The 27258-nt window shown below is 41.7% G+C and overlaps 1 protein-coding gene across 2 annotated transcripts; it reads left to right on the top strand.

The window, feature by feature from the left end:
- The first annotated feature begins 974 nt into the window (after positions 1-974).
- NAT10 (N-acetyltransferase 10) lies at positions 975-27019 on the top strand. 2 transcript variants are annotated; one of them, XM_068945442.1, is made up of 28 exons: positions 975-1253; positions 2833-2924; positions 3587-3758; positions 4067-4189; positions 4982-5043; positions 5893-6007; positions 7340-7447; positions 8220-8353; positions 8712-8805; positions 9307-9405; positions 9956-10092; positions 10656-10780; positions 11187-11337; positions 12151-12247; positions 13045-13161; positions 14105-14206; positions 14297-14371; positions 15561-15677; positions 15869-16002; positions 18020-18068; positions 18746-18839; positions 18936-19046; positions 20110-20282; positions 20825-20944; positions 21954-22052; positions 22505-22578; positions 25263-25346; positions 26574-27019. In XM_068945442.1, exons 1-28 carry the CDS (start codon positions 1146-1148, stop codon positions 26665-26667), a joined length of 3060 nt encoding a protein of 1019 aa, XP_068801543.1. In that variant the 5' UTR covers positions 975-1145; the 3' UTR covers positions 26668-27019. The 2 variants fall into 2 exon arrangements, with proteins under 2 accessions (XP_068801543.1, XP_068801544.1); XM_068945443.1 differs by lacking the exon at positions 2833-2924 and having other exon boundaries at positions 991-1253.
- Positions 27020-27258: the final 239 nt, after the last annotated feature.

Below are 27258 nucleotides of genomic sequence, written 5' to 3' on the forward strand. Positions count from 1 at the left end.
CACAGTGCATCACTGATGTAATAACCTGCCGCATGTGGAAATGGAGGATCTTTATAAAATCTTTAGAGGTACAGTGTTTACTCCAAATGGGTTGGGTTTTGCAAGCAAGATTTATTTAGAACAAAGGATTTTAAAATAAAATCAGTGCTGCCATTGCTGCTGAAGTTTGGATTATCCCATTTTTGCGGTCTAATAAGAACGGTTGTAAAAGCTGTTGTAAAAGTCACCAAACAAAACAAATACAGAACAGATGTGAAAGTTCATAACGCCTGTCGTTAAACTGGTCTGCACGTTGTTCGTGGGTTCTGGAGAGCGGGCTGGTCACAGGATGCCAGGTTACTTTTGAGGACTAAATTATTGTGGTGCCTGTGGTACGTAGTTGAGGATGGATAAGTAATTTAAAAGGTAGGTGCCAGAAGCCCTGTATTCTTACAGGCCAGAGAATACCTGTTTGTGACCGAAGGAATTAGGTGTGTGTTTGGGCTGAAGCGTTGCTTAGGCCGATGCCTCTGCGCTCGCCCGACCTTCTCCAGGGCGGTGAGGGCAGCGGCGGCCGCTCTTCTCCACCCTCTCGCGAAAGGGGATGCGGTACCTGCTGACGGGTGGCGCCGGGACGCCTGCCGCCTGGGAGCCGCTGGGGAACGGCGGGGGGCACCCCGTCATTCCCAGGAGTTACCTTCGGCGGGCAGCAGCTCGGGGCAGCTGCCCGCCGCCCCGGCTCCGCCTTCCTCGAGGAGCCCGTTTCAGCCTCTCAAGCGCTATGAAGGGCTTCAGCAAAGCCAAGGGTCTTAAGTTCATAAACCTCCTGCCAAAATAAAACGATGAAAGAGGTTGCGTGCTGGGGCCTGCCCTTAGCACCGGCTGCAGCGGGCAACGCGCCCAAGCAGCCCCAGCGCCGCCGCCGCGGCGGCCCGGCCCGGCAGCGGCGCAGGCGAACGGCGCGGGCAGCCGCGGCGCCGCCCCCGCCCGGGGTCCTGGCTCGGCAGCGGCGCGCGCGCCCGCCCTGCGCTCGCGCCGCCCCCACGTGGCGCGGTGCGGTGCTGTGCGGCGCGGTGCGGTGCGGTGCGGCGCGCGCGCCGGGAGCCGTTGGCGGCTCTGCCCGCGTGGGCGGTCGGGAGAAGGGAAGGAGGGAGCCCGGCGCCGCCATGCAGCGCAGGAAGGTGGACAACCGCATTCGGGTGCTGATCGAGAACGGCGTGGCCGAGCGGCACCGGGGCCTCTTCGTCGTGGTCGGCGACCGCGGCAAAGACCAGGTACCCCCCCTCCCCCTCCCACCGCCCCGCAGCGGCACAGGCGTGCTGCCTTGCAGGGCTGGAAGGGAAGTGCTGGCTTAAAACCAGGCAGCGAGGAATCCTGTTTGAAGAGCTGATGTCCTGCAATCTCCAGCTACGTTTTATTCCTTTGTTGGTCAGGTCTTAAAATTGTACCAAACAACGAAAAAAAAAATGACGGCATGACTAAGCTTATAGCGTGTACGAGGTAACCGAGCGTGATGTCCCCGGTCGGGCAGATCCATGATGCAGAAACATTAACGAATAGCAGAAATGTTTTAGGAGGCTTTAATGTTAAACTCTTCTCGTTCAAGAGCCTCGCAAAGGTTAAATAAAAACAAGTAGAGGCGTTCTTAGTAGAAGAGTCAAATAGAGGATTTTTTTTTCCTTTCTAAGGGGAGAAAAGGTTATTTAATTGCTTGGAGCTGGAGCTTCTTTCATATCCACGTCAAGTTAAAAAGAGGGTACAGTTTTGTCACTCAAGCTATGTTTCGCTCAGTGAGTCATCTTGGAAATGTCACCCCGCTAAAATTCGGGCTGGGCGGACCTGGTAACGGTACATGGAAAAGAATTCCTTTCTCCTCCAAACTTCTCTCAGTCCCTCCCTCCCGCCTCCCCCCCCGAGTGGAACAGGGAAGAACAGCAGGGTAAAAACTGTAACTTGTTTTAAGATAAGATGACTCTCTGAGCTTCAGTCCCTGGAAACTAAAACGAGCTATGCATAAATATGTTAAATACCTGCAAATTAATGAGTTGAGTAGGTGCCTGCAAAGACTGTCTGTAATTGTTCATGTTAGACCAATAACTTTTTTTTTTTTTTAACAATATAACCATCTCTGTAGATAGAAGAGCGTGTTAGATACCTTGATTTTTTTGACAAATATCCAGTACTGCTTTGTGCAATATTTTCATACTCAAGTAAGGGAAATATGTTTTGGGTTTTTTTTTAATTATTGTAATGGAGCTAAACCGATTGAACAACACTATCTACAGAAAGGAATCATTGATTTGCTGTTAAGGTGGCCAGGTCCATACTGTGAGTAATGAAGGGACATATCCTGAGTCTGGTTGTATTCAGTATTTCCATTAAGGTATTGGATGCCAAAACAGCAAATATACTTCCTGAATTTGCACGCTACATAAAATTGGGGCAGATTGCCGAGTACATGGGAGGATTAAAACTCAAAATGAAAACTTGTCCAGCTCTAGAAGCAATCTGAAACACTGGGTGAAGTCTAGCGCAGAGAGAAATGCAAGGATCTGCATTTAGCCTGGAATAATCAGCTTCTGTTTGTGCAGTTACCAGTTCAGCTAAAGAGGAACGCAAAGATAGCGGTAGGTATAATTCCATGTCATCAGTGTCATGCTGCTGTGGAGAAGGCAGTTGTTATACTGGGCTGTAGAAACAAAAATTTAACCTTCGCGATGTGTCAAATGATCGTTCTCTTTTGTACAGGATTGGCTGGTAGATAATGGGGCTGTAAAATCGAAAACAGAAAAATATTTTGCTCCCTGGTGTTAGCCTGTGAATACAGTTGTTTATGAATGTTTGTTTTGGCAGGTGGTAATACTTCACCACATGTTATCTAAAGCAACTGTAAAAGCCAGACCCTCTGTCTTATGGTGTTACAAAAAGGAGCTGGGCTTTAGTAGGTAAGACATATCTTGTATCTCGTGCTGTGGTAGAAGTCTTGAGTGCTCTGTTTGAAGCAAAAGCTTCATAGCAGGTCTGCTGGAATGAAGGTCACGTGGTTCAGCTGTCACGAGAAACAGGGTTAGTTCTTGGAGGAGCTACAGAAAGTTTGGTCTTCTAGGGCTAATGTTTGACTTAAAAACCGCAGTGGATATCAGTCCTAGTTGCTTCTGGTTTCTTGCTGTAGTGGTGACGCTCACTCAATTGTCCTGGACCGATGCCTTCCTCCATCTTAGTTCCTCACCTTTCTAGTTTCATTGATATTTGGGATTGAATGTGGGCCAGACATTAGGACCTTTCTGGTTTGAAAAAGGATTTAAAATTTTAGTTGCTAGATTTTTGTGCATGCCTACGGTCTGGGCACAAAGTCAAGAAGGAGACGTTTCCTGTAGTGACTTGGATGTCAAAACAAGTGACTTCTTGCAGAAACAACTGCCTCTGTGTGATTTCCACCACTTTGGCCTGAAGGCTCATGGGGAACAGTTCATGAGTTCAACACACGTGATCCAAGATTTTTCCTTGGAGTCTGAATTTCTGTTAGACTCGTCTAATATGAGTCTTCTCACGCACAGCCTTCTCAAACTTTTTTCCCAGACAACCCCTATATAATTTTGTTTTCTAGCCACCGGAAGAAGAGAATGAGACAGCTACAGAAGAAGATTAAAAGTGGGACTTTGAACATAAAAGATGATGATCCTTTTGAGTTATTTATAGCAGCCACAAACATTCGCTACTGCTATTACAATGAGACTCATAAGATTCTTGGTAACACTTTCGGCATGTGTGTACTGCAGGTAAGGAATTAAGCTTTTAACTTAAGAAGGGCGTAGCGCTAGTACCAATTGCTTTCAGGTTAAATGCTGCAGGCGTAGTATATGTTGCTTCTGTTATTTCAGTAACAGTGGCCCTGTGCATCTCTTGTAAGTTTTCCGATGGTAACACAGGCTTATTGTTAGAATTTTAGTGGTAAATTGGTTAATGCAAATGTTAGATGTGAATTAAACTTTGAGAAATAACGTCTTCTGGTTGTTCCATTCCTTTTAATAAGTGCTAGCTACATTGAGAGACTCTAGGCAACTTTGAAGTTTTATTTATTTCCTAGGATTTTGAAGCCTTGACTCCAAACCTGCTAGCTAGAACTGTTGAAACAGTAGAAGGGGGTGGAATTGTGGTGATTCTCCTGCGAACTATGAACTCGTTGAAGCAGCTCTATACAATGACCATGGTATGTTTGAACTAATGTGCCTGTTTTACGTAGGTGGATATTTCATGCCAAAGCTGCGTGCCTTTTTTTTTTTTTTTTTTTTAAACTTTGATTATGGGCTATGATCTTCCTTCCATCATCTTTCCTGCTCCTTTATTCATTTACCACTGGATGTGTGTCTTATGTTTAGGCATTGATGTCAAACTACATATCTTGACTGGCTGCTAGGTTATGAGGAAGAAACACCCGTCACCCCAAATATAACTCTACTCTTTTCTGTGACTATAGTGTTGGAAAGCATTAAAGCTATCAGCCCATATAACAAAATTAAGTGTAGTAGATCCTTTGGTGTTTTGCAACCTGATGCTAAGTGAGAAGTTAGCTTCACACTTGGGAGACGTTTCTAAAACGTGACCTATTCACATTGAGTATACTTACCTGTAGAGCAGGAACTATTTCTGCTAGTAATAATGCCAGTACATAAATTTAAGTAATAGACTGTTTTTTCCTAGCATCCCTGAAGTGCTTGAAATGTTCTGTACCTGGCAGAAATGATGTTTAAGTTGGGCAAGAGCAAATAAGGCCGTTGTGACGATTGGTGGGAAAAGTAATTTTTGAAGAAGTATTTGGAAAACATGGATATTTCACATCAAGCAGAAAGCAGAGCCTTTAGTCTGGGGCACAGTGTTGATGGCGAGGGAGTTCATAGTCCATAGTGGAAAAGTCGTTGCATTGTTCCATGAGTAGTACTCTTATACGCTTTACAGTTAGATGCTGTTTTTTCTGTGGCCCAACTTTTTCTTTTTGTTTCAGGATGTACACTCTCGCTATAGAACAGAGGCACACCAGGATGTAGTAGGAAGGTTTAATGAAAGGTATGTTATTAAGAGCGTAAAATGTCTAGGCTAATATATCTGCATGCCCGGAAAGGACATCTAGAACAAAATCTGGTTTTCATAATCAGGAAAGCTTCCTTCACATTTGTATTAGAAATAGGGCTTTTTGGATGCTTTAATGAAGTTTTTATGTTCTGTTCTGGAAATGAATAGTCGTTGGAGGAGTTGTATACGAGGGATATGCAGGTAGCTCCAAATGTGTTAGCGTTTGTAAAGTGTTCTGAGGCCGTTTCTTGAAATTCTCTGTAGAAGCATGTGCTTCAGTTGAACAGAAATTCAGAGACTTCTTGTACCATGATAAAACATGAAACTGTTCAATGTGAGGTCATCTCTGTGGTTTTATAATAGTTTCTTGCAAAGGTGCTCTTACCGAGTGAGCCCAGCCCGCGGGAAAAGTGCAGAATTTGTTCTTTAGCATGCAGATGGTGGTTATGTGATGTGAGGAATAAACGCAGAATGATAAAGAATCTAGCACTATCTGCAGTCTATGGGAGTCCGCATTTGTCACAATGACTGAGGGTTCAAGTCTTTCACTTTTATATAGCTACCTCCCAGGTAGAAGTTAGAAGTCACTTTTTCGGATCTCTTGGTAGATCACCTTAAGTTAGTAGTCGTCTTCAGAGGCATCCTGGTAAGTGGATGTCTCTTCTGTATAGACCCTCCTGATTTTATGTTAACAGGCACACTAGCAACGGTGTGAATTTGTCTTAGCCCGGCTGTGAACTAGCTGTAAATACTGTGTTTGGGTTGAGAGGTGAGGACAAAATAACCAGGATGCGGTAGTGTTGCCAGCGCTTTTTACTGAGTTGCCTTTGCTTGACTGCACAGATTTATTCTGTCTCTGGCCTCTTGCAAGAATTGCATCGTGATTGACGATCAGCTGAATATCTTGCCCATCTCCACTCATGTTGCAAACATTACACCCGTTCCACCGCAGTCGCAGGTCAGTAAGCAATGTCAGCAACTTTTCATTGGGAGAAAGAGGTCTGAATTGAACATTGCATTCAAGCTTTAATAAATATGAAACTTTCCTTTCATCCTAATTGATATCAAATAGTGATCTTACAGAAAGGAAGAAAAATGTTCTGCAGCGAATATCATACCACATGTGGATGAAATGTGGGAAGCTATTTTTTCTTTTCCTATTGTTTTTTGTCTGTCTCTGCTTTTTTCATACTTATCTGCATTTGTTGGTTTTGCTGTGTTGCCATTTAGCCTAGCAAGGTAGAGCTTAATTCACTGTGATTGCTGTTTCAGAAGTGCACGGAGAGATAAAAAGCTGATGAGCAGCTGGGAGAAGATAAATGAAAAGACCTTTCAGGGGTTGCAGGGTGGGAAAACACTTTGGAAAGAAACGTATTATGAGTTTGGGAGTTACCTGTTTCCTTGAAGCTGTGCTATTTGTTTGACTTTCTGACTGTGAGTTATGCTTGCTGTATCTCAGAACACATTCACCGACTGTAAGGCAGACATACGGCTTGCACTTCGGAAATATATCCTTTTGCCACTTTCAATTGCAGAGTAAAGTCAGATGGAACCAATTTTAAATACAAATCTTCAAACTTTTCAGCTGTTTTGTGGGGGTGAAGAGATACCAACGTAGGTTCCGTCAGAGACAGCTCTTAGTATTTTAAAAGAGGATTGATGTTTAAAAAAACACCTTAGCATTATGATGATGTTGACAGCAGCACGAATGCTTACCTATTGGATGAGATGGACCGATGCCTTTGGAATTTTCAGTAACAATTAGGAAATACAGAATCAATTCCTATTTAAAATTGACTGCTTTTGTGTCTGCATTAATTGATTGGCTTTGAAAATCTTGACGTTGGTTTGAAGACTGATCTCATGGCTGCTGCAGTAGTTTTTCTACCTAAATGGCAGTTGTGCACCCCCTATAACAGGTTCCATAAGGATGCTAGAATTTTGGCTTAGCCTGGAGACTTAAAGATGAATTAAATTCTGCAGAAAGCTTCTGCCCGTTGCCTCTTCTTTCTAGCCACTCTACAGCACCATGTACTGAAAATTCTTCACTTTTTTCCTCCAAGCTTGGGGAAGGCGGGATAACCACCTCTTGTGTAACCATTCTCTTGAAAATGCATTGAAGTTAGTGTTAAATATCTGTCCAGCCATTCAAACTTTCTTGTCCCTAGGGAGTATATTCAACTTGGGGTAACATTTTCTTTCAGTTATCTTCCTCTGCCTGATAAAGTATGTGGCAGCTGCGCTGAGGTGTCTCTTGTTAATCCTGTTGTGGTAAATCCTATGCTTGTAGGAAGACAGTCTCCGGCCCCAGGATCTAGAGCTGAAAGAGCTGAAGGAAAGCCTGCAGGACACACAACCTGTAGGAGTTTTGGTGGATGGCTGTAAAACTCTGGATCAGGTTGGTGGGATGTGTAAAGTTGGGATGCTTTGTGCTTGAGAGAGAACTCCAGGTGCTGATGTTTGTGTCTCTTCTTGCGTGTAATCACGTCTAAGAGTGTGACTGTTGACGGGGTTGATCTTACATCTTAGGAAGAGAGAAATTGGAAGTAAGTTTGAAATAAGTAGGTGACTTAACACGAAGTTTCTGTTCAGTTCAGTTCTGCAGAGTTGACGGTCCATGCCACGATTTAATGTGCCCCCGTTCCTGCCTCCCTGACACTTTTCTTACCCGAGTTGGAGAGTCACTGACTAGTGTAAATGAAGGTCCTGTTGTGATTATCTTCCCTGTGCCAAAGCATCCCCTGAGAAGTTGCAGTTCAGCCTGGTGGCTCCCAGACCTGGGCACTTCTTAAACCCTTTCGTAGTAAGAGCCTTCCTACTTGCTCGGACACGCTCATCTTCCGCCCCTGGCAGCTCCCCAGCGTGTCTCTTCCTGTCTTGCTGACTATATTCTGTGGGCAGTGGCACGAGAATAGTAATTGCAAATTGCTTTATTGGTTCCTGATCTGTGTTCTGAGGTAACCTGTTTCAAGAACTCAGTGGATCAAGATTACTATTTCTTACACATTATTTTTGTGGGTTTGAATGTCTGGCTCTCCTGTTTTGTCTTCTCCTTTTTTCGCATTCTAGGAAAGAAGGTATGCATTAGTGATAAGATTAAGTAATGCTGAAAGCCATTTAAACACAGCTGCTTTTCATTTTCTTTTTTTTTTTTTTTTTCTGATTACTAGGCAAAAGCAGTTTTGAAATTTATTGAAGCCATTTCTGAGAAGACGCTAAGGAGCACTGTGGCATTAACAGCAGCCAGGGGACGTGGTAAATCTGCTGCTTTGGGGCTGGCTATTGCTGGAGCAGTAGCTTTTGGGTGAGTGATGGCCCCATCTCCCAGGCTTTATTTGCACCCATAAATTTAAAAAAGCGATGACAGGATTGGAACGTATTTATCATTTCCAGTCCTGCATCCCTCCTTTTGATTCTTTTTACATCATTTGGTGGCCAATATACAACGATATTCAAGTTTTCCTGTTTCATAGTAAATCCTCAGTCTTTAAAAATCAAGATACACGTGAAGAGGTGTGATAAGTATCTAAATGATTGCACTGTTTGGCTAATTAAATAAACCTCCTCTAATGAAAAAAATCTCCTTTGTGTCTGTGTGTATATGGAAAATTTGCTAGAAAAGGAGTTAAACACCTGATTTTTTTTTTTTTTTTCCTGTGCAGTTACTCCAATATCTTTGTCACATCTCCCAGCCCTGATAACCTTCACACTCTCTTTGAGTTTGTATTTAAAGGCTTTGATGCACTGCAATATCAGGTAAGGAGAACAGACTCTTTCACAATACTTTTGTAGAGGTGTTATTTAGCATGGATTTTACATCTCATCTGTAAATTGTGTTTATATATATGTATATATAAGCTTAAAGCGAATACTGCATTTTTATATAATATATCTATATATTATATTTATATATTTATTATATATTACATGGCATACAATCTATGTGTTATATATATTAACTACAAGCTCTTGCCCTGACAACCTCTTAAATGATGTTCTGCAAAAGTGAATCATAGTACAGTCGTGTTTTCTTCCATATTTGTAAGCTGGGAAAATCAGTTTCTTGCTGTATGGAGACAGACGGTTTTTAGCAGAAGCAAGTCAGTTCTCAATTTAGGACTTTTGAAGCTTTCATTACAAGAATTTGTAAATGACTTGTTAGAATCTGAAGTAACAGAGTATGCGTAGTGAACTTATTGTCTTCAGAATAATAATTTTCTTAGCTCTTGGCTTGTTCATAACAGTGTCTTCTTTCAGGAACATCTAGATTATGAGATTATTCAGTCTTTAAACCCTGAGTTTAACAAGGCTGTTGTCAGAGTGAACGTGTTTAAGGAGCACAGACAGACCATTCAGGTAACAGGCCTCTCGCGCTCTTGCCTTTCTACTTTTGTTCATTTCTAGTGTCTTTACTGATTCTTTTAGCTGTTTTAATTTCAAACATGTTCATTTTACGTGATGTGTAACTGTATTTATTGATTTTGCTTTAAGGCAGACCTTTCTTCTGGTGAGTGACTTTCATAAATACAGTATTTTGTTTCTCTCTGTGAATAACTTGTGGATTACAAAGGCTTCTTGTTAAGTGCTTCTGGATTCTTTTCTGAAACAAAGGATTCAGACAACTGTGATGGAAGAGCACACGTTCATAGTGATTAATTTCCTTTACTGTCCTGATCTGTATAAACAAATGTGTGGCGGTTTGCAAGGTAAAATGTGCGACCCTGTCCTTGCAGGGTAGCATGAATCCTCTCCACGTCTCCCAGCTGTTTTTCTCATGTCTCAGTTTCTGATGTGTTGGTCAGGGACAACAAATGGCTGCTCAGGGCTCCAGCTTGGCCACTGACGTTTTCTTAGCTCTCAGATATAGCTGGTTTTGACAGTGACTGTGTCCTCTCATTCCTTGCAGTACATACACCCTGCTGATTCTGTGAAACTGGGTCAAGCTGAACTTGTTGTGATTGATGAAGCTGCTGCCATCCCTCTCCCCATGGTGAAAAATCTGCTCGGCCCTTACCTTGTTTTCATGGCTTCTACAATAAACGGGTAAGGCTTGAGCAGCCGCTATCTTCCTGGGAAACCAGTTGTGCAATGCCAGTGGACTATTTCTTACCTACAAAACCTGTTTTTTTTTGTTTTTGTTTTTGTTTTTTTTTAAATTACACGCTCTCAGAACAGGTTATCTGTTTTTGGTAATTATTGATCTCTTGTGGAACTACTCTTTACAACGACTAAGAGTCAGTTCTTGAAAACGTTGCTTTCCTTTGGTTCCATTGCAGATTCATTAAGTATTGTCTTACCGGTTGTCTTCTGGTACGAGAAGCAAATATATAAACAAGATTCTGCGGCCTGTTAGGAGAGGAGGAAGACTAGCATCTTTCTTCCAATACAGTGAGATTAAGAAAGTGCTAGTGTAGGCTGCCCTGTGCTACATGCGCAAGAACATCAAAGGCAACAATTCTCACAGATGGTGGAGGCCCTCACAGGCCTCAAAAAGGCACGTAGCTCTGGAAGGCAGAGAAGGTAGCTTAGTTCTATGCTGGAGCTTCCCCATAGCTCAGGATTGCTATTTGGGTATTTGTTTCAGACTTTCGTCCTCTGCTTTTCAGGTACGAGGGAACTGGTCGATCGTTATCTCTGAAGCTCATTCAGCAGCTCCGGCAACAGAGTGCACAAGCCCAGGTCTCCGTGACAGCAGAGAACAAATCTACAGCTACGGCTAAACTCGCCTCAGGTACTCCGCTGTATTTTGGGCTGCAGTATATACCCATGAGCACCAGTGCTGCTGACTGGAAAGCACTGTGGGTATCCCTTGTGTTGTACTCTGCAGCTGTAGGAAGGTAGTGGTATTGGAGCATGAAGGAACTCTCCTCATAACTTTGTCCTCGTCGTTTTCGGCTGTACAGGCTTTTAGGGGATGAAAGCCACGCAAGTAATGATTGCTCTGCCTGCTTCCCTAGGTAATATGAGGATACAGGCTGAAGGCTCCAGTCAGAGCAGTTACTTTTCGATTGCCTTCTGCTTTGTTCACGTTTAGGTGTGCTTCTCATCTCCTGGGAGCCCTTCGGAGGACGCTGATCCTATGCTTTGCTAACTGTAATTTTGAATGCTAAAGGTTCTTCTCTGAAATCTCTTTGCAGCTCGTACGTTGCATGAAGTCTCCCTCCATGAGTCAATTAGATATGCCCCTGGCGACCCTGTTGAAAAGTGGCTAAATGACCTGTTGTGTTTGGACTGTCTCAACATCACCAGAATCATCTCTGGCTGCCCACTGCCTGAGACCTGTGACCTGTATCCTTGCTCAAATGTTCTCTGATAAAATACATTGCTTTCAGGTGAAGAAGGCTTTTACAAGCTGATTAACAGTGGCTTCCATTTGTTAGGCCCATGCAGTTTTCTGGTTTTCTTGACATATGTTATAGTCCAGTTTATCTTTCTGTACTGTAGTTCAGTTCAATCTGTTTTGGGCCCTGGAATGGTGATTAAACACCCTGCTTGGCAGCGACTTGACTTAAGACTGTGGATGGTGATCACAGTTTTCTGCTGTTGGCTTTCCTAACTCTGGATTGACTTGCGATGACCACCCTGCTTAGGGACTTAAATAATATATGTTCTTAAGAGTTAATAGATTCCAGTGTGGCTCAGTTAGTATGAGGAAGGTCGTCTCCTTACCACAGTATAGAGTCCCAGTCTTGCACTGACCCACTGTTATCTGTGAGGATGAATATGGGTTCTCCCACCAATGTGATAACCTCAGAACTTGATCTCTTGCCAGAAAAATGCTCCACTCTTCTGGAGTAGAGCTCTTACCACTGCCCTGTAAGACTGATGGCGCGTGTTAACGGGGCATTAGCAAACTTCAGTCTTATCAGAGAGACAGTTTTAAGGGAGGGTTGAATGGAGGGAAGTCCTTGTCTGAGTTATGAAAGATTTAGCTTTAAAGAGGAAAGATGATGAACACTGCCCAAAATCATTCTTGTAGACAGTGTAGAGTGTAAGAGCACTATCCAGCATGTAGCTTAAGGCTGCGTGGAAAATACCACTAAACCAACAAGGAGCTTGTCTTTTTCTGGTTTAAGTTGTTTCCTTAACCCTTCTGTTTAGATATTATGTAAATAGAGACACGCTCTTTTGTTACCACAAAGCATCGGAAGTTTTTCTGCAGAGACTGGTGGCTCTCTATGTGGCTTCACACTACAAAGTAAAGTTTGTGCTACTTCCGTCAAAATTTCAGCTAGGAGTTTTGCAGACGGAGCATTGCTAGTTTAGGACAGTCTAATTGAATTGACTTAACTGAGTTTTCTGGACAGCTACAGGTGCTTCTTGTTTCATGCAGATTTAAATTCTCTCTACTTTGAGGACATCTCTGCCTCAACCTAGCTAGATTTACAGATACCTGTAATATTTGTAGTATCTGTAGTGTCTGAGAAATCCTGGAGACTAAATTCTAGATGAACTTATACTTGTATGGAGCTTGTTCAGAATGATATCAGTGATGAGCCCTCTTTCACAATTGTCTTTACAGCTTTTTGGTAGCCTCAAATTAACCAAACGAGTAGTAACGTTGTACTATCGATAGGAGTGATGAAAATTCATCTCGGGGTTTCGGACCATGGGTGACCATTAAATATGGCTTGTGAAATCAGTGAGTACTGAAGTACTGAGCCCTAAATTTCTGACACTTCAAAATAAAAATTTATTCCAGGTCCCATAAACTAAGAGAAACATAGCTATATAAAAATAGGAAGTCCAGTCCCATGCATGTGAAAGCAAGAGGTTTCACCTGTGCAAAATAGTATTATCTGGTAGTATAACAGCCATGACTCGCCATGTGAGCTGCTTTATCCATCAGTGTTGTACTAGTTGTAAATTTTTTAATAGCCCTAAATTCAGAAGCTGGAGTATGGCTTAGAGTTCAGCTACCAACGTTGCACTGGATTTTTGAAGCTCTTCTCCTGGAATAATTCTTCAGCTTTCTGATATGTATTTACCCTCCAGAACTCTCCCAATGACCTCCAGATGCTATCTGATGCACCTGCCCATCATCTTTTTTGCCTTCTGCCCCCTGTTCCACCTACCCAGAATTCATTGCCAGAAGTACTTGCTGTTGTTCAGGTGAGAGAGCTGCACGTGTGTATAAACTGAACTGTTCAATAATGAAGCGGTGATACACTGGGAGACGGCAGTCTGCTGTTTAGGAGTAGGTGGTAGTTTTTGAGCGTGTTACAAGAATGCATAAAGGCCACGCTTGTTACTTTTTTTGGTAACACTTATTGCTATGCAATTGCACGATGATGCTGATTCTTTTGCATAGACCTTCCAGCCTTCACAATATGTTTGTGCTGAGAAGCCCTCTGAAGAGCTGAACTACTGGTTCAAAAAATTACTTTGTCCTCCCAATTCAGCTTCCGATCAAGGAAAGTTGGTTCACTAGTTCACCCTGCTTATCCCATGTCTTTAGCATTCCTCTTTATTTGCAGCAATACTGCAAAAATACAAACTGCTCAGACATGAATGCTGAGAGACATAGAAATGTTTCAGTCCTTGACTGTTATATCTCTGACTATCTGCTTCTTCCTTCTTGATGATTTGTTAATTACCTATGTTCAGTGGAGCTAGTTAAATCTATTTCTTTTAAAAAAAAACAAAACACACACAGAAGAAATATACGAAAAGTTGAAGAGAAGTACTGGGAGGACAAGCTTTCACCATTGCTTTCGACAGACAACAGAAGATGCGTAGTGCATTTTCTATACTAGAATCTCCTCAGGCTTCTGTTGCTTCTGTACTGTAATGCCTGCTGTTTCAGATGTGCCTGGTTGGCCTGCTGATGTGCTTTTGAGATGATATCTTTAGGAAAAGAGCCTGGTTGTTGGTACATACACGTTTGCTCATCCTGTTGCTGAGCAATCATCTGACATTTGGGTTTTTGCCTCAGCGCAAGTACTGCCTAGTGGACTCTGTGACTGAGTATAAATGTTGATTCTGCTGTAGTGGAGTGACTGTAGGAGGAAACAGTTTCTCTCTCTACTCACAGTCTTTTACCTTTTTCTGGCAGGTGTGCATGGAGGGAGAGATCTCTCGCCAGTCTATCATGAATAGCCTTTCGAGGGGAAAGAAAGCTTCTGGTGATCTTATTCCCTGGACCATCTCAGAACAGGTGAATAATTTAGCTGTCTAGATGTATTTCATTGCATGTTTACAGAGTATGCATCTATATTCTTTAAATTAACTTTTGTTTCTTGTGCAGTTCCAAGATCCAGATTTCGGGAGCCTCTCTGGTGGGCGTGTTGTTCGCATTGCAGTCCATCCGGATTATCAGGGGGTAAAGTATTTTGAAACCCAGTTATTGTTAATGGTTAGCAGTGGTAGCATGAGAGTGGCTGTGCAGTCAGACTGAAGCTCTGTCTAGCCCGGACTCCCGCCTCCAGGGGATAGTAATAGTTTGCTGAGAAGCTAATGCTTTGGCATTGATCCCATAGTTCAGGAGGATAATAGCTATATGTCTTTCTCTTTTCCCTACCTTTTTTTTTTTTTCTTTTGGATGTGTCTGCTGTCTCACCGACTGAGTGTCGGTGTGTGCAGGTTCACTGCAACCATAGGTTCCTCCCTGTAGAAAGGGGCCTGAAAAGATCCTTGCATTTTCTGTGGATAATAAATGGTGACTGTGGGGGATAAATGTCTATATTTTTTGGAGGTGGATTTTCTTTTGTTTTCATTGTAGCAAGGTATCAGTTGCTCAACGAAGGAAGAGGATGATCTTCAGCCCTCCTAACTGGAGGTTCTTCTGAATGAGATTTTCTGGAAAGCAGCTATTTTTTCAATGCAAAAAGGGTTGTTGCAATTACGTATCTCCCTGGATGTTGCTGTAAATAAGTCTGAAGTATGGAGAAAAACAACAGAGACGATGGCCAATAGTAAATGGCTAGGAAAGAGTTTAAGAGCAGGATAAACACATATTGATTGCCCCGGTTTCCAGCATTTTACGCTTAGGGACTTCCTGAGCCAGAGGTAGTAACAGAGTGAAGTCAGGAGCTGAGTTAAAGACACACAGAAATGCCAAGATGCCACAGTGGGTTGGGGGTGTTTACTTTTCTCTGGGTGGGTAGCAAACCAGTGCACCTTTCATTACTAGACAGCATTATAGCATCCCAAGAAGCAGTCGATACTCAAGATCCAGTAATATTTATTGTGGCATTACAAAATCTTCATGCTGGTGTGTTTGTCGTTTTCTGAGTGCTAGAGGTAAGTATTGAGAATTACTGCACAGTCCCAAACTACGTGTGGGGCTCTAATTCTCACTGTGATTTCAGTCAGACAATAGTATCCTCTAGCGTCCTTCCCCATGGAGCTGCTATGTAGCAAAGAAAATGCCTTTTTGCGGTGGTTGAGTGTTCCTCTGTGCTGACGGTCATTAATGGGTTTATAAGGGGAGAATGTTGTTGTCTTATCTTTAAAAAAAAAAAAAAAAGGATACATCTTTTTCCTTATAATGTGTTGTTACTACTTCACAGATGGGCTATGGCAGCAGAGCTCTGAATTTGCTGCAGATGTACTATGAAGGCAAGTTCCCTTGTTTGGAAGAAAAAACAATTCAGAAGCCAAAAGAAATTGCAACTGTAAGCAGTGAGGTATGGAGCTCAGTGCATTTCTTGTATTTCCTGCTGTGTTAAGTTGTTTGGTTTTCACTGTAAGCCTCAATATTGATTTTTGTATGTAAGGAAGGAATGTTCATACTTAGTTAGTTATTATACAGAATGAGAGATGTATTTGCAGATTGCTGTGAGGGATGTTGCTAATCCATTTCTACTTTCTCTTCCAGACTGTTAGTTTGTTAGAAGAGGTTGTGACACCTCGGAAAGACTTGCCTCCTTTACTTCTCAAACTGAGTGAGAGACAAGCTGAGAGCTTAGACTACCTAGGTGTATCTTATGGCCTAACCCCAAGATTACTGAAGTAAGACTTTATTCTATTTGTTAGTTAAGCCCAATGCCAAAATGTAACTGCTATAGATACAAGTGTTTTACTTTGCTTTACTTTGGACGTTCTCTTTCTCTCTGCAGGCTTCACTTGTTTCTAAATCTGGGGCAGCTCCAAGCCCTCTTCTCCTGTAAGACCTATCCTTGGTGCTCAGTAGAGCTGGACTTAACCGTCTAGTACATCGGCCAGGGTAGTTTTTCTTAAAAACTCCCTCTGAGTGCTAACCGGTCTTGGTTGTCTCTGTGACCCTTCTGAAAGTTAACTAGCTTTAATTGCTAGTAACGGCTCAGTTTCTCCAGTCTGGAGAAGTAAGAACAACCTGTAATTAGTAGAGACAAGTTAAATTCTCCTTCCTGTGACCTGTAGAAGCTTGAGCTGCTGCCAACTTTAAAGTTAGTTTTTGTTTCCTGGCTAATGCAAACGCTTTTCACCAACAACTGCAGTTGCTTCTCGCATTTCTTACCATGGAAGAACTGAGTTACTGCACCAATAAATCAGTATAATTTGGTTTTATTAATTTTTCTTGAGCTTTATCTCCATTTTACAATATAATTTTATATAAAAAACTTAAAATTTTATAATAAATTCTAACATTTTTATCATATTCTAAAATTTTACAAAATATCTAGGTTTCTGAGGCTCTCTGACCCATAGTATGGAAAGTTGGGACCCATACTTGGGAGACAGTTTCAAAATAGTGGAGACTTCTTTTTTTTAGCCTAGGACCAAAGCAGCCATTTGTCACCTAATAATTCCTTGCTGGCTTGTCCTCCTTTGCAGAGGATGTAGAGTGCTACACTAGCACAAGAGATCAGACTGAGTTCAGCAGAAGAAGTAAGAGCCATGACGTCCACTGTGTGGCTGACCCACTCAGAACAATGTTAGATAGCTGTGTGTAATTTGGCATTGCAGATACAGACACTGTAGCCCGTTTTGTTTCATGGCAAGCATGCTGCGAAGTTAGTGCCAAAATGGGGTGGTGAATTGTTTAGCTGTGCAGAAAAAAGCAGCAGAATTTAGTGGTTAATGCAAAACACTTTTAATCGTAAATAAAGCAAGTGCTTCAGATGTCTTACTTTATTAAACAGTCCCTCTTGGGGCAGAGGGGAGAATAAAATGCTTGATTACTACTTTTTTTTTTTTAATTGTTTGGCTGTTAGCTGTGGTGAGATAGATAAAAGAAGGAAGAATAGCAGGGTAGGAGGAGGATGGGGTGCACGTTTTGGGCTTCCTGCCGAAATTCACAACATCCTGTGCAGCTGATGAGTAGTCATCCTGTGGCCTGCGGAGGCTAGTTGCCAGGGACAGTTGTTGTTCTGGGGTCTGGCTGCTTTCTCTTGTGTGGGATGCCATATGTTTGGTCTTAGCAGGTTTCTTTATACCAGTCTTCCTCATTTTGAGTGAAGTGAATTGTAGGATCAGTTCACAGCTAAGATGCAAGAGGGAAGGGGAGAATTGAAAGCAATGTCAGCAGGATTTTGCTGATCAGTCTAGGATTCTCTGTGGTACACAACTGATTATTTGAAACCTGGAAGTTGCCAGGGAAAATCAGCATTCACTGATGAGGAGTAGAATCTCTGAAGCAAACTGTAAACCCTTCAGTCCTTCCCCAGGGTATCCCTTAGGAGTTTGTGGTTTTATTGATGAAAACCTGTGTGCCTGTTTTTAAAGGAGGTCATGGAACGCTGTTGGATACAAGTGCTCTGTATCATGTCTGTCAGTTTTTTACCTGAAACACAAAGCTCGTTCATTTTCTGATGTCGTCGTCATCGTTTTTCACTCTTTTGTAAGTTAGAATTTCAGTCAGGTTCAGTCCTGCTACTGGTTTCTATCAATGTTCATTTTCACAAGTTAGTGGGGTGTTTTACAAACTTTTGCCTACTTTTCAACAGTTTTTCTTGTACAGTGGATTGACTGCATTTGACTGTAAGTATTACTGCAAAATCAACAGCTCTGTACTTCTCAGTGCATTTTCTCCTTTGCCTTTCCCCAGGTTTTGGAAGCGTGCTGGGTTTGTGCCAGTTTATCTAAGGCAGACACCAGTAAGTAGCCTGCTGTTTCTGAATGAGCTCCAGCTCTATTGATATCACTGGGCATCTTCCCACTGACTTCAGTAAGATGTGATTTCGGCAGTAAAGTTTTCTGAGACTACATTTGCTGTTTGTTCTATGCTCACTTTTGTTCTTTAGGTCTGCAGTTCATTAAAGGATTAAAGTCGTAGGCTTGGGAGTGTGGTCTTCTGATTAGTTTGCACTTCAAAAAATTAGAGCAAAGATGCCGCTGTTCGGGGTTGTTACTATGGTTAATGGTAAAATATGCAAGTGGTCCCTGAACAGACTGGCTCGCGCCTTTCTAAGTGTTTACTAAAAATAGCACTAGTAGTTACAGAACTTTTGGAGAGAATAATTCGTGTTTGCTGTCTGATGAGCAGAGATGTTCCACTTCCCATGTCATTGCCTCTTCCATTTATTTTTCTGTCTCTTGAGCTGTACCTGGGATTTGCAATACTGACGAATAGCAGTTATCTGAAGAAGCCCGAAATCTCTCATCACTGGGGTTCATCAAATTGCAGAGGCTTGCGGGTTATACTTTAGATAGTGGTGATCATTAGCAGTTGATCTGTGAGTTGTTGTTGTTTTATAAGACTTTTGCCTTCTTCAGTTGAGTATGGAATGCAAAAGGTTCACGGGAATGATGGGAAACATGTCTCTGTTACTAGAACGACCTGACTGGTGAGCATTCGTGCATCATGCTGAAGACCCTGAACGAGGAGGACGCGGAACAGGAGCCTTGGCTTACTGCCTTCTGGAAAGGTAGCTGAGCTCATTTTGCTAATGTGAGAGGAATCTTCTGGGATATTTGTTGCACAGATCCACAGGAATCATTCATTTTCTCATCTGGTCCTGCAGATTTTAGGAGGAGGTTCCTTTCTCTTCTTTCCTACCAGTTCAGCATGTTCTCTCCCTCGTTGGCATTGAATATTCTACAGAACAAAAATATCAAACAGCAGTCACAACCCTGTGAGTATCCAGGCTCCTAATACTAGTTTAGACTGCAGTTTAAAGTCTTTGTTTATCAGAGTTCTCAAATGCAGGCATGATGTGATCTATCTTGTGAAGCACTGTGAATTCCTCTTGGTCAGTTGTTGTGTTTTGTTCCTAACATCCAAAAATATTGCTTGTATTTCTGAGTAAAAGCTAGCAGGAGATTTTCTGCTGCTGAAAACTCTATTTTATCTTTGTTTGTTTGTTTTTTGATGAAAGATTTAAGTAAGTACTCCAAAATTAGAGGAGTCTGTAACTGCTAAAGGCACGACAAAACAAAATCCAGTGGATGGAGACAGAAGCCTCCCAAATCCAGCGTAGAATTAAAAAGGAAGCCTTGAGTAGTGGGGGTCAGTAGACAGAAGAGTTGCTTGCTTAAGATCTGAGAGAGAACCTTGTCATCAGAAATTTGGAAATTGGAATTTGATGCCTTTCTAAGAGAGAGACTGACTGCATGTTATTGGGCTTGATGCAGTACCTGCTGGGGGAAGTGCACAGGCCCTATTACAAAAGGGTCAGGCAGGACAGTTCTAACAGTTTCTTTTGACTTAAAGCCCTCTTCAAAAGGAAATCGCTGTATTCTCAGCGTGCCTAACCGAGGACTCCTCTTGAGAGGACTTGGTAATTTGTGTCTCGTGGGTTTTTAATGCCTTTGCCTTGGTGAAAGGGGTAGGTTGCTGCTGTGAGAGAATAGTCCTTTATCAGCAGAGCCAAGTGCAAGACAGTGAAAGCCTAGGGAAATTGTGTTTGTCAACCCTTACTGTTTTTAGTCTCTTAGATGTATTTGAGTCGATATGTTAGTCGGTTTTGACTAACGTGGACATATATCAGTCTGAAAAGAGTTTGAATTGCCAAGCCAACAGAGTTGGCTATAACAGAGTTAGACCTGGGATGCTGGGTTCAGAAGTGCGTTGGGATGTGAACCTGTGGAGTGGCAGTTGGCCTTTGGTCAATGATGTGGCAAGAAAATTTGTTGAATACTGAGATCCTGGACGGCTACAAAGAACAGTCCTGACACCATGGCCTTTTTATTATTCAGCCATCAGCCGTGCTGAATTAGAATCTGTTTTCATCCCATATGACCTGAAGAGGCTAGAGATGTACTCTCGCAATATGGTGGACTATCATCTGATCATGGATATGGTACCTGCTATTGCCAGGATGTTTTTTCTCAACCAGCTGGGTGATATTTCTCTCTCTGCTGCGCAGTCGGTATGTATCACTGTGTGAGCAGGCTGTGCTTCACCTTTCTTTGTGCTTCCCTGCTGTCTCCTGCATTTGGAGTACTTTCCCATTTTATGTCATCTTTAAAAAGAAACCTTCGCTTCTGATAATTGCTTATTCTGTCATCTTTGCGGTTCTTCCTGGCTGTAGTGTTCCTTTGCCTTTTGTGTTTGCTTTGAATAAAATCTGTAGAGATCATGTTCTGTTGCCTGTTTAGTGAAGCACTCCGTGAATTTATAATACTGGGTGAACTATAGTTTAAAACCCCCTCAAAACCTTCTGGCTCCTGAGCTGCACCTCAAGAGAGAAGTGTCCATCTGAACTGAACGTGGAATGATGCTTGCCAACTACAGAATAATTTAGAGGTGCTTCAGTGCTTTTGAGCAAAGCTTCAGCTCATGCCAGAGAAACCTTGTATTACATGGGTAGAGGAAGGACTTTGCAAAATGTAGGGGAAGTAGAGAGTGTTATTTATATTTACATATTTGCTCTGAAAAACCCTCTAACTGAAATATATGTCCTTTCCTCAGGCCCTTCTTCTAGGGATTGGCCTACAACATAAATCTCTGGAGCAACTGGAAAAGGAGGTGGAACTGCCCAGCAGTCAACTGATGGGCCTCTTCAACAGAATCATCCGCAAAGTAGTCCAGGTAATTGCATCTTGACCTGCTTTGTCTTGGTTGTATCAAGCCAAAGTGTAATTCCAGTACTGAGCCTGGTACCTAGCAGAAACCTGAATCAGAGTTGCATATCTTTAACACATCCTCAGTAATTGACTGTAGACTCATTTGTAAGGGGAGAAAATCGTAGTGGAAAAAAGCAAGTATTTATAACATTGATTTCTATTGTATGTTTTCCCAAATAATAGTATTGTGTTATATTTTTAAATGTGGAAAAGTGCTGAACAAAATACTGAGTATACAGCCCATGATGCTGGCTGAGCCGGCTCAGTTTATTTGTGGTTACTCACTGTACTGGTGGTATCACAACCTTTGTTAAGAAGCCTTCTCTAAGGTAATTTAGAGGTAGGCTTGAACTCCACGGAAATCAGTGGAGAATTTGGGGTCTGATCTTCTTTCTCCCTAATGTCTGTGATTAAAAGTAAGTAACATGATGACTTGCCAAATGGTGACAGGGATAAAATACTTGCAACTGCTTGCGATCGCTTCTGCAGCCTAGGGCCTCTAGATTCTCAAGGCAATAAGATACGGTAGCAAAGCGTCTCCAGGGTGGTGTTAGTTGCTCATTTGAAAGGTGACTTCTTCAGCATAATAACCTTTTAATAATCTTGAAGAAAATAACATGCAAGAAAATAAATACAAAGTTTTTGTCTGCAAACGTTAATCAAATGATACTGTATTAAAGCGTGCTGTGAAATATCAGTTCTTTCATTTATGCTAGTGGTGTTGAATGCTGACTTTTTTTTTTTTTTAATACTTTTTATAAAAGTGATTTTGCTTCTGCCTTCAGGAAGCAGCCTTGAGCTTTTTTTTTCAGTGCGGTGGAATGTAGGTTTATCAGAAATAAACAACTGCCTGTTATATTTGCAAGATTACAAGAGTTTTATGGGGACAGCCAGCATTTCTTGTTTGTTTGTGAAGCACAAACCTAGAAGAAACATGAGCAAGTCTCACATACGTTGATTTACCTCATTTCCAGTTGTTCAACACAGTCCAGGAAAAGGCTGTGGAGGAGCAGATGGTAGCAGCAAAGGATATTGTAATGGAGCCTACACTGAAATCTTTAAATGACGATCTGGTAATTATGAACTTTCGTCTCAACTGTAATATGCATGCATGCACTATTCATAGAGTTTCCTTGGACACAGAAGCCTTATTTTTGGATGGGAATAATTCCATGTCATGTCTGTCACTTTATGGTAATTACAAAACATGACAGCTTTGCCTTACATTCTTACATTCATGCTCTGTTAAACTGCAATATAGAGCATCTCAGAACCTACAAAGATGTTCTTGAGAGTTATGTATTACACATACACATTACACATACACATTACACTCTTGAGAGTTATGTATTTATGTATACCAATTATATAAAAAAGTTATATGAATGACAGAAGTTTTTCGGGATCATCTGGTGTTTGTTTCATGGGATATACTGCTCTTTGAGCGGGAAAGGAGTTTTCCTTGTATTGCATGGTTACTGTTGTACTTAGAACTTCATGCATCTGCTGTGCTGTCCTGTTACAGGAAGAAGCTGCAAAGGAATTCCAAGAAAAACACAAGCAAGAAGTGGGGAGGCTGAAGGAAATGGACCTTTCACAGTAAGAATTAATCTATATGGGTCTCAAAACCAGTTTTTCCCAGGTATCTGTTTGGTTGCGTGGTTACCAGTGCTAGCACACCTTGCTGAGACCTGTATGCAAGGCTGTAGTTGCAGTATGACAATCTCAAACGATTAGCAAATGAGAAATAGCAGTGAGTGTTTTCATCGGTAGCCATTTGGGCTAAGTGTATGCTGCTACTCTAATGAAACTTTTTTTTTGTATTGTTTGCCTGACAGCCAGTAACCATTAGTTTTGATCAGCTCTATCTGTAGCTGCTTTGTTTCATACGCAAACTGTACTCTTTTCCCTTAGGAAATAGATTTGGTAGCAGAACTTTTCTGTTCAGGGCCATTCTCCCGTTGCATTCGCTCCATGAATCAGTGCCCAAGAAGTGCATCATAAACATGAATTTTCCTATTCCCGAGCTTGAACATATTGAATTTCATTTTTTTGCTGGTGTCTTTGACCTGCCTACTAAAGCAAAAGGCTGTGAGTAAGCAGATCACAGCTGATCAACAGCTTGGTGTGGCTGCAACGAAGTGAGATCTGTCTGTCTATGGAGCTGTAGAACTGAATCACTGTTAGAGTTAGGGCTGGCTTGCAGTGTCAGTACTGGTTCAGTTCTCAGCTCAGCCCCGGTACCTCTGGTGTGAGCTTGAGTGCATTTTTTTTTTTACTTCCATCTCTTTTGTCTGTTTTTTAAACAATAAACTGTTCGTGGCAAGAACTCTTGCTACATATCTGTATGGCAGCCTTGATTCTGGCTGCGTATGGAGTAATGTAACTATGTAAGTATATAATCTGTATAAGTTTATAGTAGGAGTAATAAAGCAAGTTGTCTGTCTGTGGATTGTTCTCGGTTTGACAGTTTCCTGTGCTTCTAGAAGTAGTCATTAGTTCCCTCAAACAAGGATGTATGGGTCCTGCTGTTTACTATCCAGCTTTGCTGTGTGCACAGCTGTCTTCAGCTCGAGCAAAAATGGTACTGCAGAACTTCGGGCTAATTTTCATGTTCTCTTCTTAAAAAACACCACAACCAAAAAACCCCCAAAACCTCCAAACCGCAGAAGACAAACCACCCAACAGAGCTGCTTTTACTAACTACAGCATGCGTGGATGCTTTTAACTGCTGTAGAGTTAGACAGTTTATAGGATACTGAGCTGCTGAACCAACAACTCGAGTATCAGCAGATGTCTTTTCCTTTTTTTTTTCCTGAGCTAACAGGAGTTACACATGCTACTCTGATTCTTTCCCTTCTCTCTCTCTCTCTCTCTCTCTCTCTCTCTCTCTCTCCTCTTTCCACTTTTATCTTATAAATGCTATTTACTGTACCAGCATGCCGGAATAAAAATGTGGTCTGTTTTGGCTCCAGATCAATCTCTATTAAATATGGGAAAAGGAACAAAAACTTCTTTGAATCTTTGATTGTCTTATTTTGAGGTAAGGACAAAAATGGGTGCGATTTGAAGCGACTCGTCAGTCATACTAGGAAAACAATATAACCAGGGATTTTAAAAAGCTTTAATACCATTTCTTAGATTTGATAGTGTGACATACCTGCTTGCCATTTCAGACTGTATTTGTTTTTTCCTCGTCAAGAAATAGGTTTCTGTTATCACCCATGAGGAAAGGGGACAAAATTCCCTTTTGAACACTTTTGAATACAGGTTATAGAAAACTAATAGAGGAGACGGCACTACTTGATTTGAAAAGGTTTTGTCCAGTGTTGTTCCGCCTTCTATTAACAAAGGCTAGTCTGTTCTGAATTTCTAAGAACTTGAGATGGAGAGCAACCACTCAGTTTTTCTATATGACTGCTTGGCCTGGTTAAACTCTTGTGTCATTTTCAGAGTACTCGAACACCATGGCAAGGGGAACAGAACATGAGCATAAACTTGAATAGCAATTATTGTTAATTTCTCTTTTCAAAAGAAACCTGCAGGCCTTCAGTTTCTCCTGGATTGATGCAGGAAAAAACATACCATTCAAACTTACTGCTGGTCTAAGAGCAGCTGCTAATTTAACTAACTGTCCTTTATAAGCCCCTGTTTTTTGCAGCCCCTGCGCCTTTAGCCTTACAAACCTTCTTCTCCTCCTTTTTGAAAAAGGACAGAACCCTCCCCAACAAAGCTTTAAAAAAAAAACAAACGAAAACAAACTTGTGATCTGCTTGTGGTTGCCAGCCTCAAAGCTGTGGTGACTGAGGATCTATTTTAAGAAAGCTAATGGGCAAAGGAGAAGTATACGTCACTGCTACGCTGCTATGGAGAGTTATAACCTTGCTGGCCTTTTTTTTTTTTTTTTTTTTTTCCCCCCCCCCTCCCCTTTTGTCAAAGATGCGCTCTATTCAGCACTCTGCTTGTCTTCTGAGGGGCTTTCGTAAGCACAGTTATGAGATACTTACAGTAGGGGGTTGAGAGAGAATTTCATCTGCCACAGCCCAGCTTTGGATGGGGACAGCTGTTGGTTGCTATTGACCTAGTTTGGATTGAACCTCTTGACACAGTCATGACAAGCTATCATATCCCATTGTCACTCTAATTTTGTTTTTACTTCTAAATCCTGATTTGGCTGGGCACTGACACGGTGGCCTGTGCCTGACAGTATAATTACCTTATGTGCATCTCCTTTGAGCTAGAAATTTTACTTGAGTTTTTCTTTACTTTTTTTTTCCACTTAGATATACTATCCGGGGTGATGATGAAGAATGGAATGAGGTGCTGAGCAAAGCAGGCCAGAATGCTTCCATCGTCAGTTTGAAAAGGTTAAGGAAGTTGAAATACTCACTCTACAGAGGCTTCTCTGGTCTTTCCTGCTGGTTTTATTATAGTGTTTTACAAAACATTGAAACTAAGGAATAAAATGCAGATAAAATGAACTTAAATGTTCTTGATAGGTTGCCAGTTTTTCCTGGGGAAATCAGGGTGGGAGCACCCAAGCGCTCTACTGGGTACTCAGCAGCTCCTCTAATAGGAGAGTGCTAATGTGAATTCTGTGTTTTCTCTCTGGAGTATAGTCCTGTCCTCATACAACCTAGTTGCTCATCATAGCTCTTTTTTCTGTTCACATGGTGAAGTCTTGATCTTGCCATAAGCTGGTCCTATTTCTCTCTTGGGTAACTTTTAGAGAAAGAACTCATTCCACTCCTGTTTGCTTTGGGAGCTAACACTGGATGGGAGCTTGTGAATATTGACACAGGATAAAATACACTTTCAGGGAAGGAAAATTCTTTCCAATTTAAGAGCTAAGCCTGCAAAACGTTAAGTCTACCTTTCTGCAATTCCTTTTTCATTCATCTTCTTTCTTTCACCTTGCTGAGCACAGAGTCTTTCCTCATCTTTTCCTCAGGGAATTATAGCTGGGACTTGCCTGCTTGTTTTGCCTTCCTGTGGTGCATCACAGCTGAAATGATTATGTAACCTTTCCTGTATCTCTATCCCACTTTTTGTGCATTCGTGTTCTTTTCATGAATGATGAAAGCTCTGAGTTTCTGAAAACCTTATAGAAACGAGAGATCTTGTCAGTGCTTACTAAGAGCACTCTGTTTTGTTTGTTCTGGTCAGAACCTAGTGCAAGAATTAAATTGTATGCTTAGTTTTACAACTGTCAATAGTAATATTTTTTCCAGTTACTCTTACTCCCAAATGCCCTCTACAAACTACCTGCAAGTACCATAGCTTAAAATCTTGAAAAGCAATGACAAGAGAAAGCTTAAAAAAAAAAAAAAAGGTCAAAATCTCTTATGGGATTCAGACTGGGTTAAAGAATCTCAGAATGCTAGGAAACATAGGTCATACTCTTGTTAGTGCTTTCTCTAGAACCAGTTTACGTGACCCAAAAAATTTGAAATATTTTCTCCCAGCTGCTGTCTTTGGGAAAACTTGAAGTAAATGTTTCTGTGTAGACCTTCCCCCCTTTTACAAGAAAAGCTTCCTAGCTGAATGGGCATTCAGTGTATTTTAGCAGATTTTTTTTTTTTCCTATTTCCCAGTGAGAAGAAGAGAAAGCTAGAAACAGTAAGAGGACCCAAGCAACAGAAGAAGTTTAAGAAGACTAAAGATACAAAGCAGAAGTGGAAGAAATGACTTTGAAGCCAATCAGTGAGCTTGAATTAATGACTGACCGGTCTGTACTTAAGAAGTACTCTTCTCCTTTCAAAGCAAAAGACTTCCTTTGGAGTGGGGGGAAGAGAGGAGGAAAAAAAGCCTTAGAGGCATTTTAAAAAACAGTTTGTATTAAGGGAAGTGCAGTGACACTGCCAGGAGACAGTCTATGGAGATTTTTTATGAAGTGTGACTGCAGAGCTTGCAACACACTGGGATATTATGCGCGTGTTTTAGCAGCTACAGAGTTTCCATTCAGTCCAGGCAGATAATCTGTAAACTTTCCTGCATCTTGCTATTGGTGTCTTTATTAAAAGAGAATTTGGACAACAAAGGATAGAAATGTATTAGGCTTTGGCACGTGACTCCTACGCTGTAGCATTTCTGACATCTTAATATATTCGGTTACGGGTTTATTAACATTGCCATTCCTTTGTAGCTTGAGGGAGTTCTCATATGAACAACAACTGAGATTTTATTTGGGGCTCGCTATTCAATGGGGCCACATTGTTGATGCAGACTCATGATATGGTCCTCACTCACAGGAGCTCAGCATATACAATGAACACTTCT

The sequence above is a fragment of the Struthio camelus genome, chromosome 5 (genome assembly GCF_040807025.1).
Source record: "Struthio camelus isolate bStrCam1 chromosome 5, bStrCam1.hap1, whole genome shotgun sequence".
Taxonomy (NCBI): Eukaryota; Metazoa; Chordata; class Aves; order Struthioniformes; family Struthionidae; genus Struthio; species Struthio camelus.

Coding starts and splice junctions, on each gene's coding strand:
- NAT10 (XM_068945442.1), top strand. CDS start 1,146: ATGCAGCGCAGGAAGGTGGACAACCGCATTCGGGTGCTGATCGAGAAC. Junction 12,248..13,044: donor ATGTGGCTTCACACTACAAA/GTAAAGTTTGTG, acceptor TTTACCCTCCAG/AACTCTCCCAATGACCTCCA. Junction 20,283..20,824: donor CTCTCTCTGCTGCGCAGTCG/GTATGTATCACT, acceptor TCCTTTCCTCAG/GCCCTTCTTCTAGGGATTGG.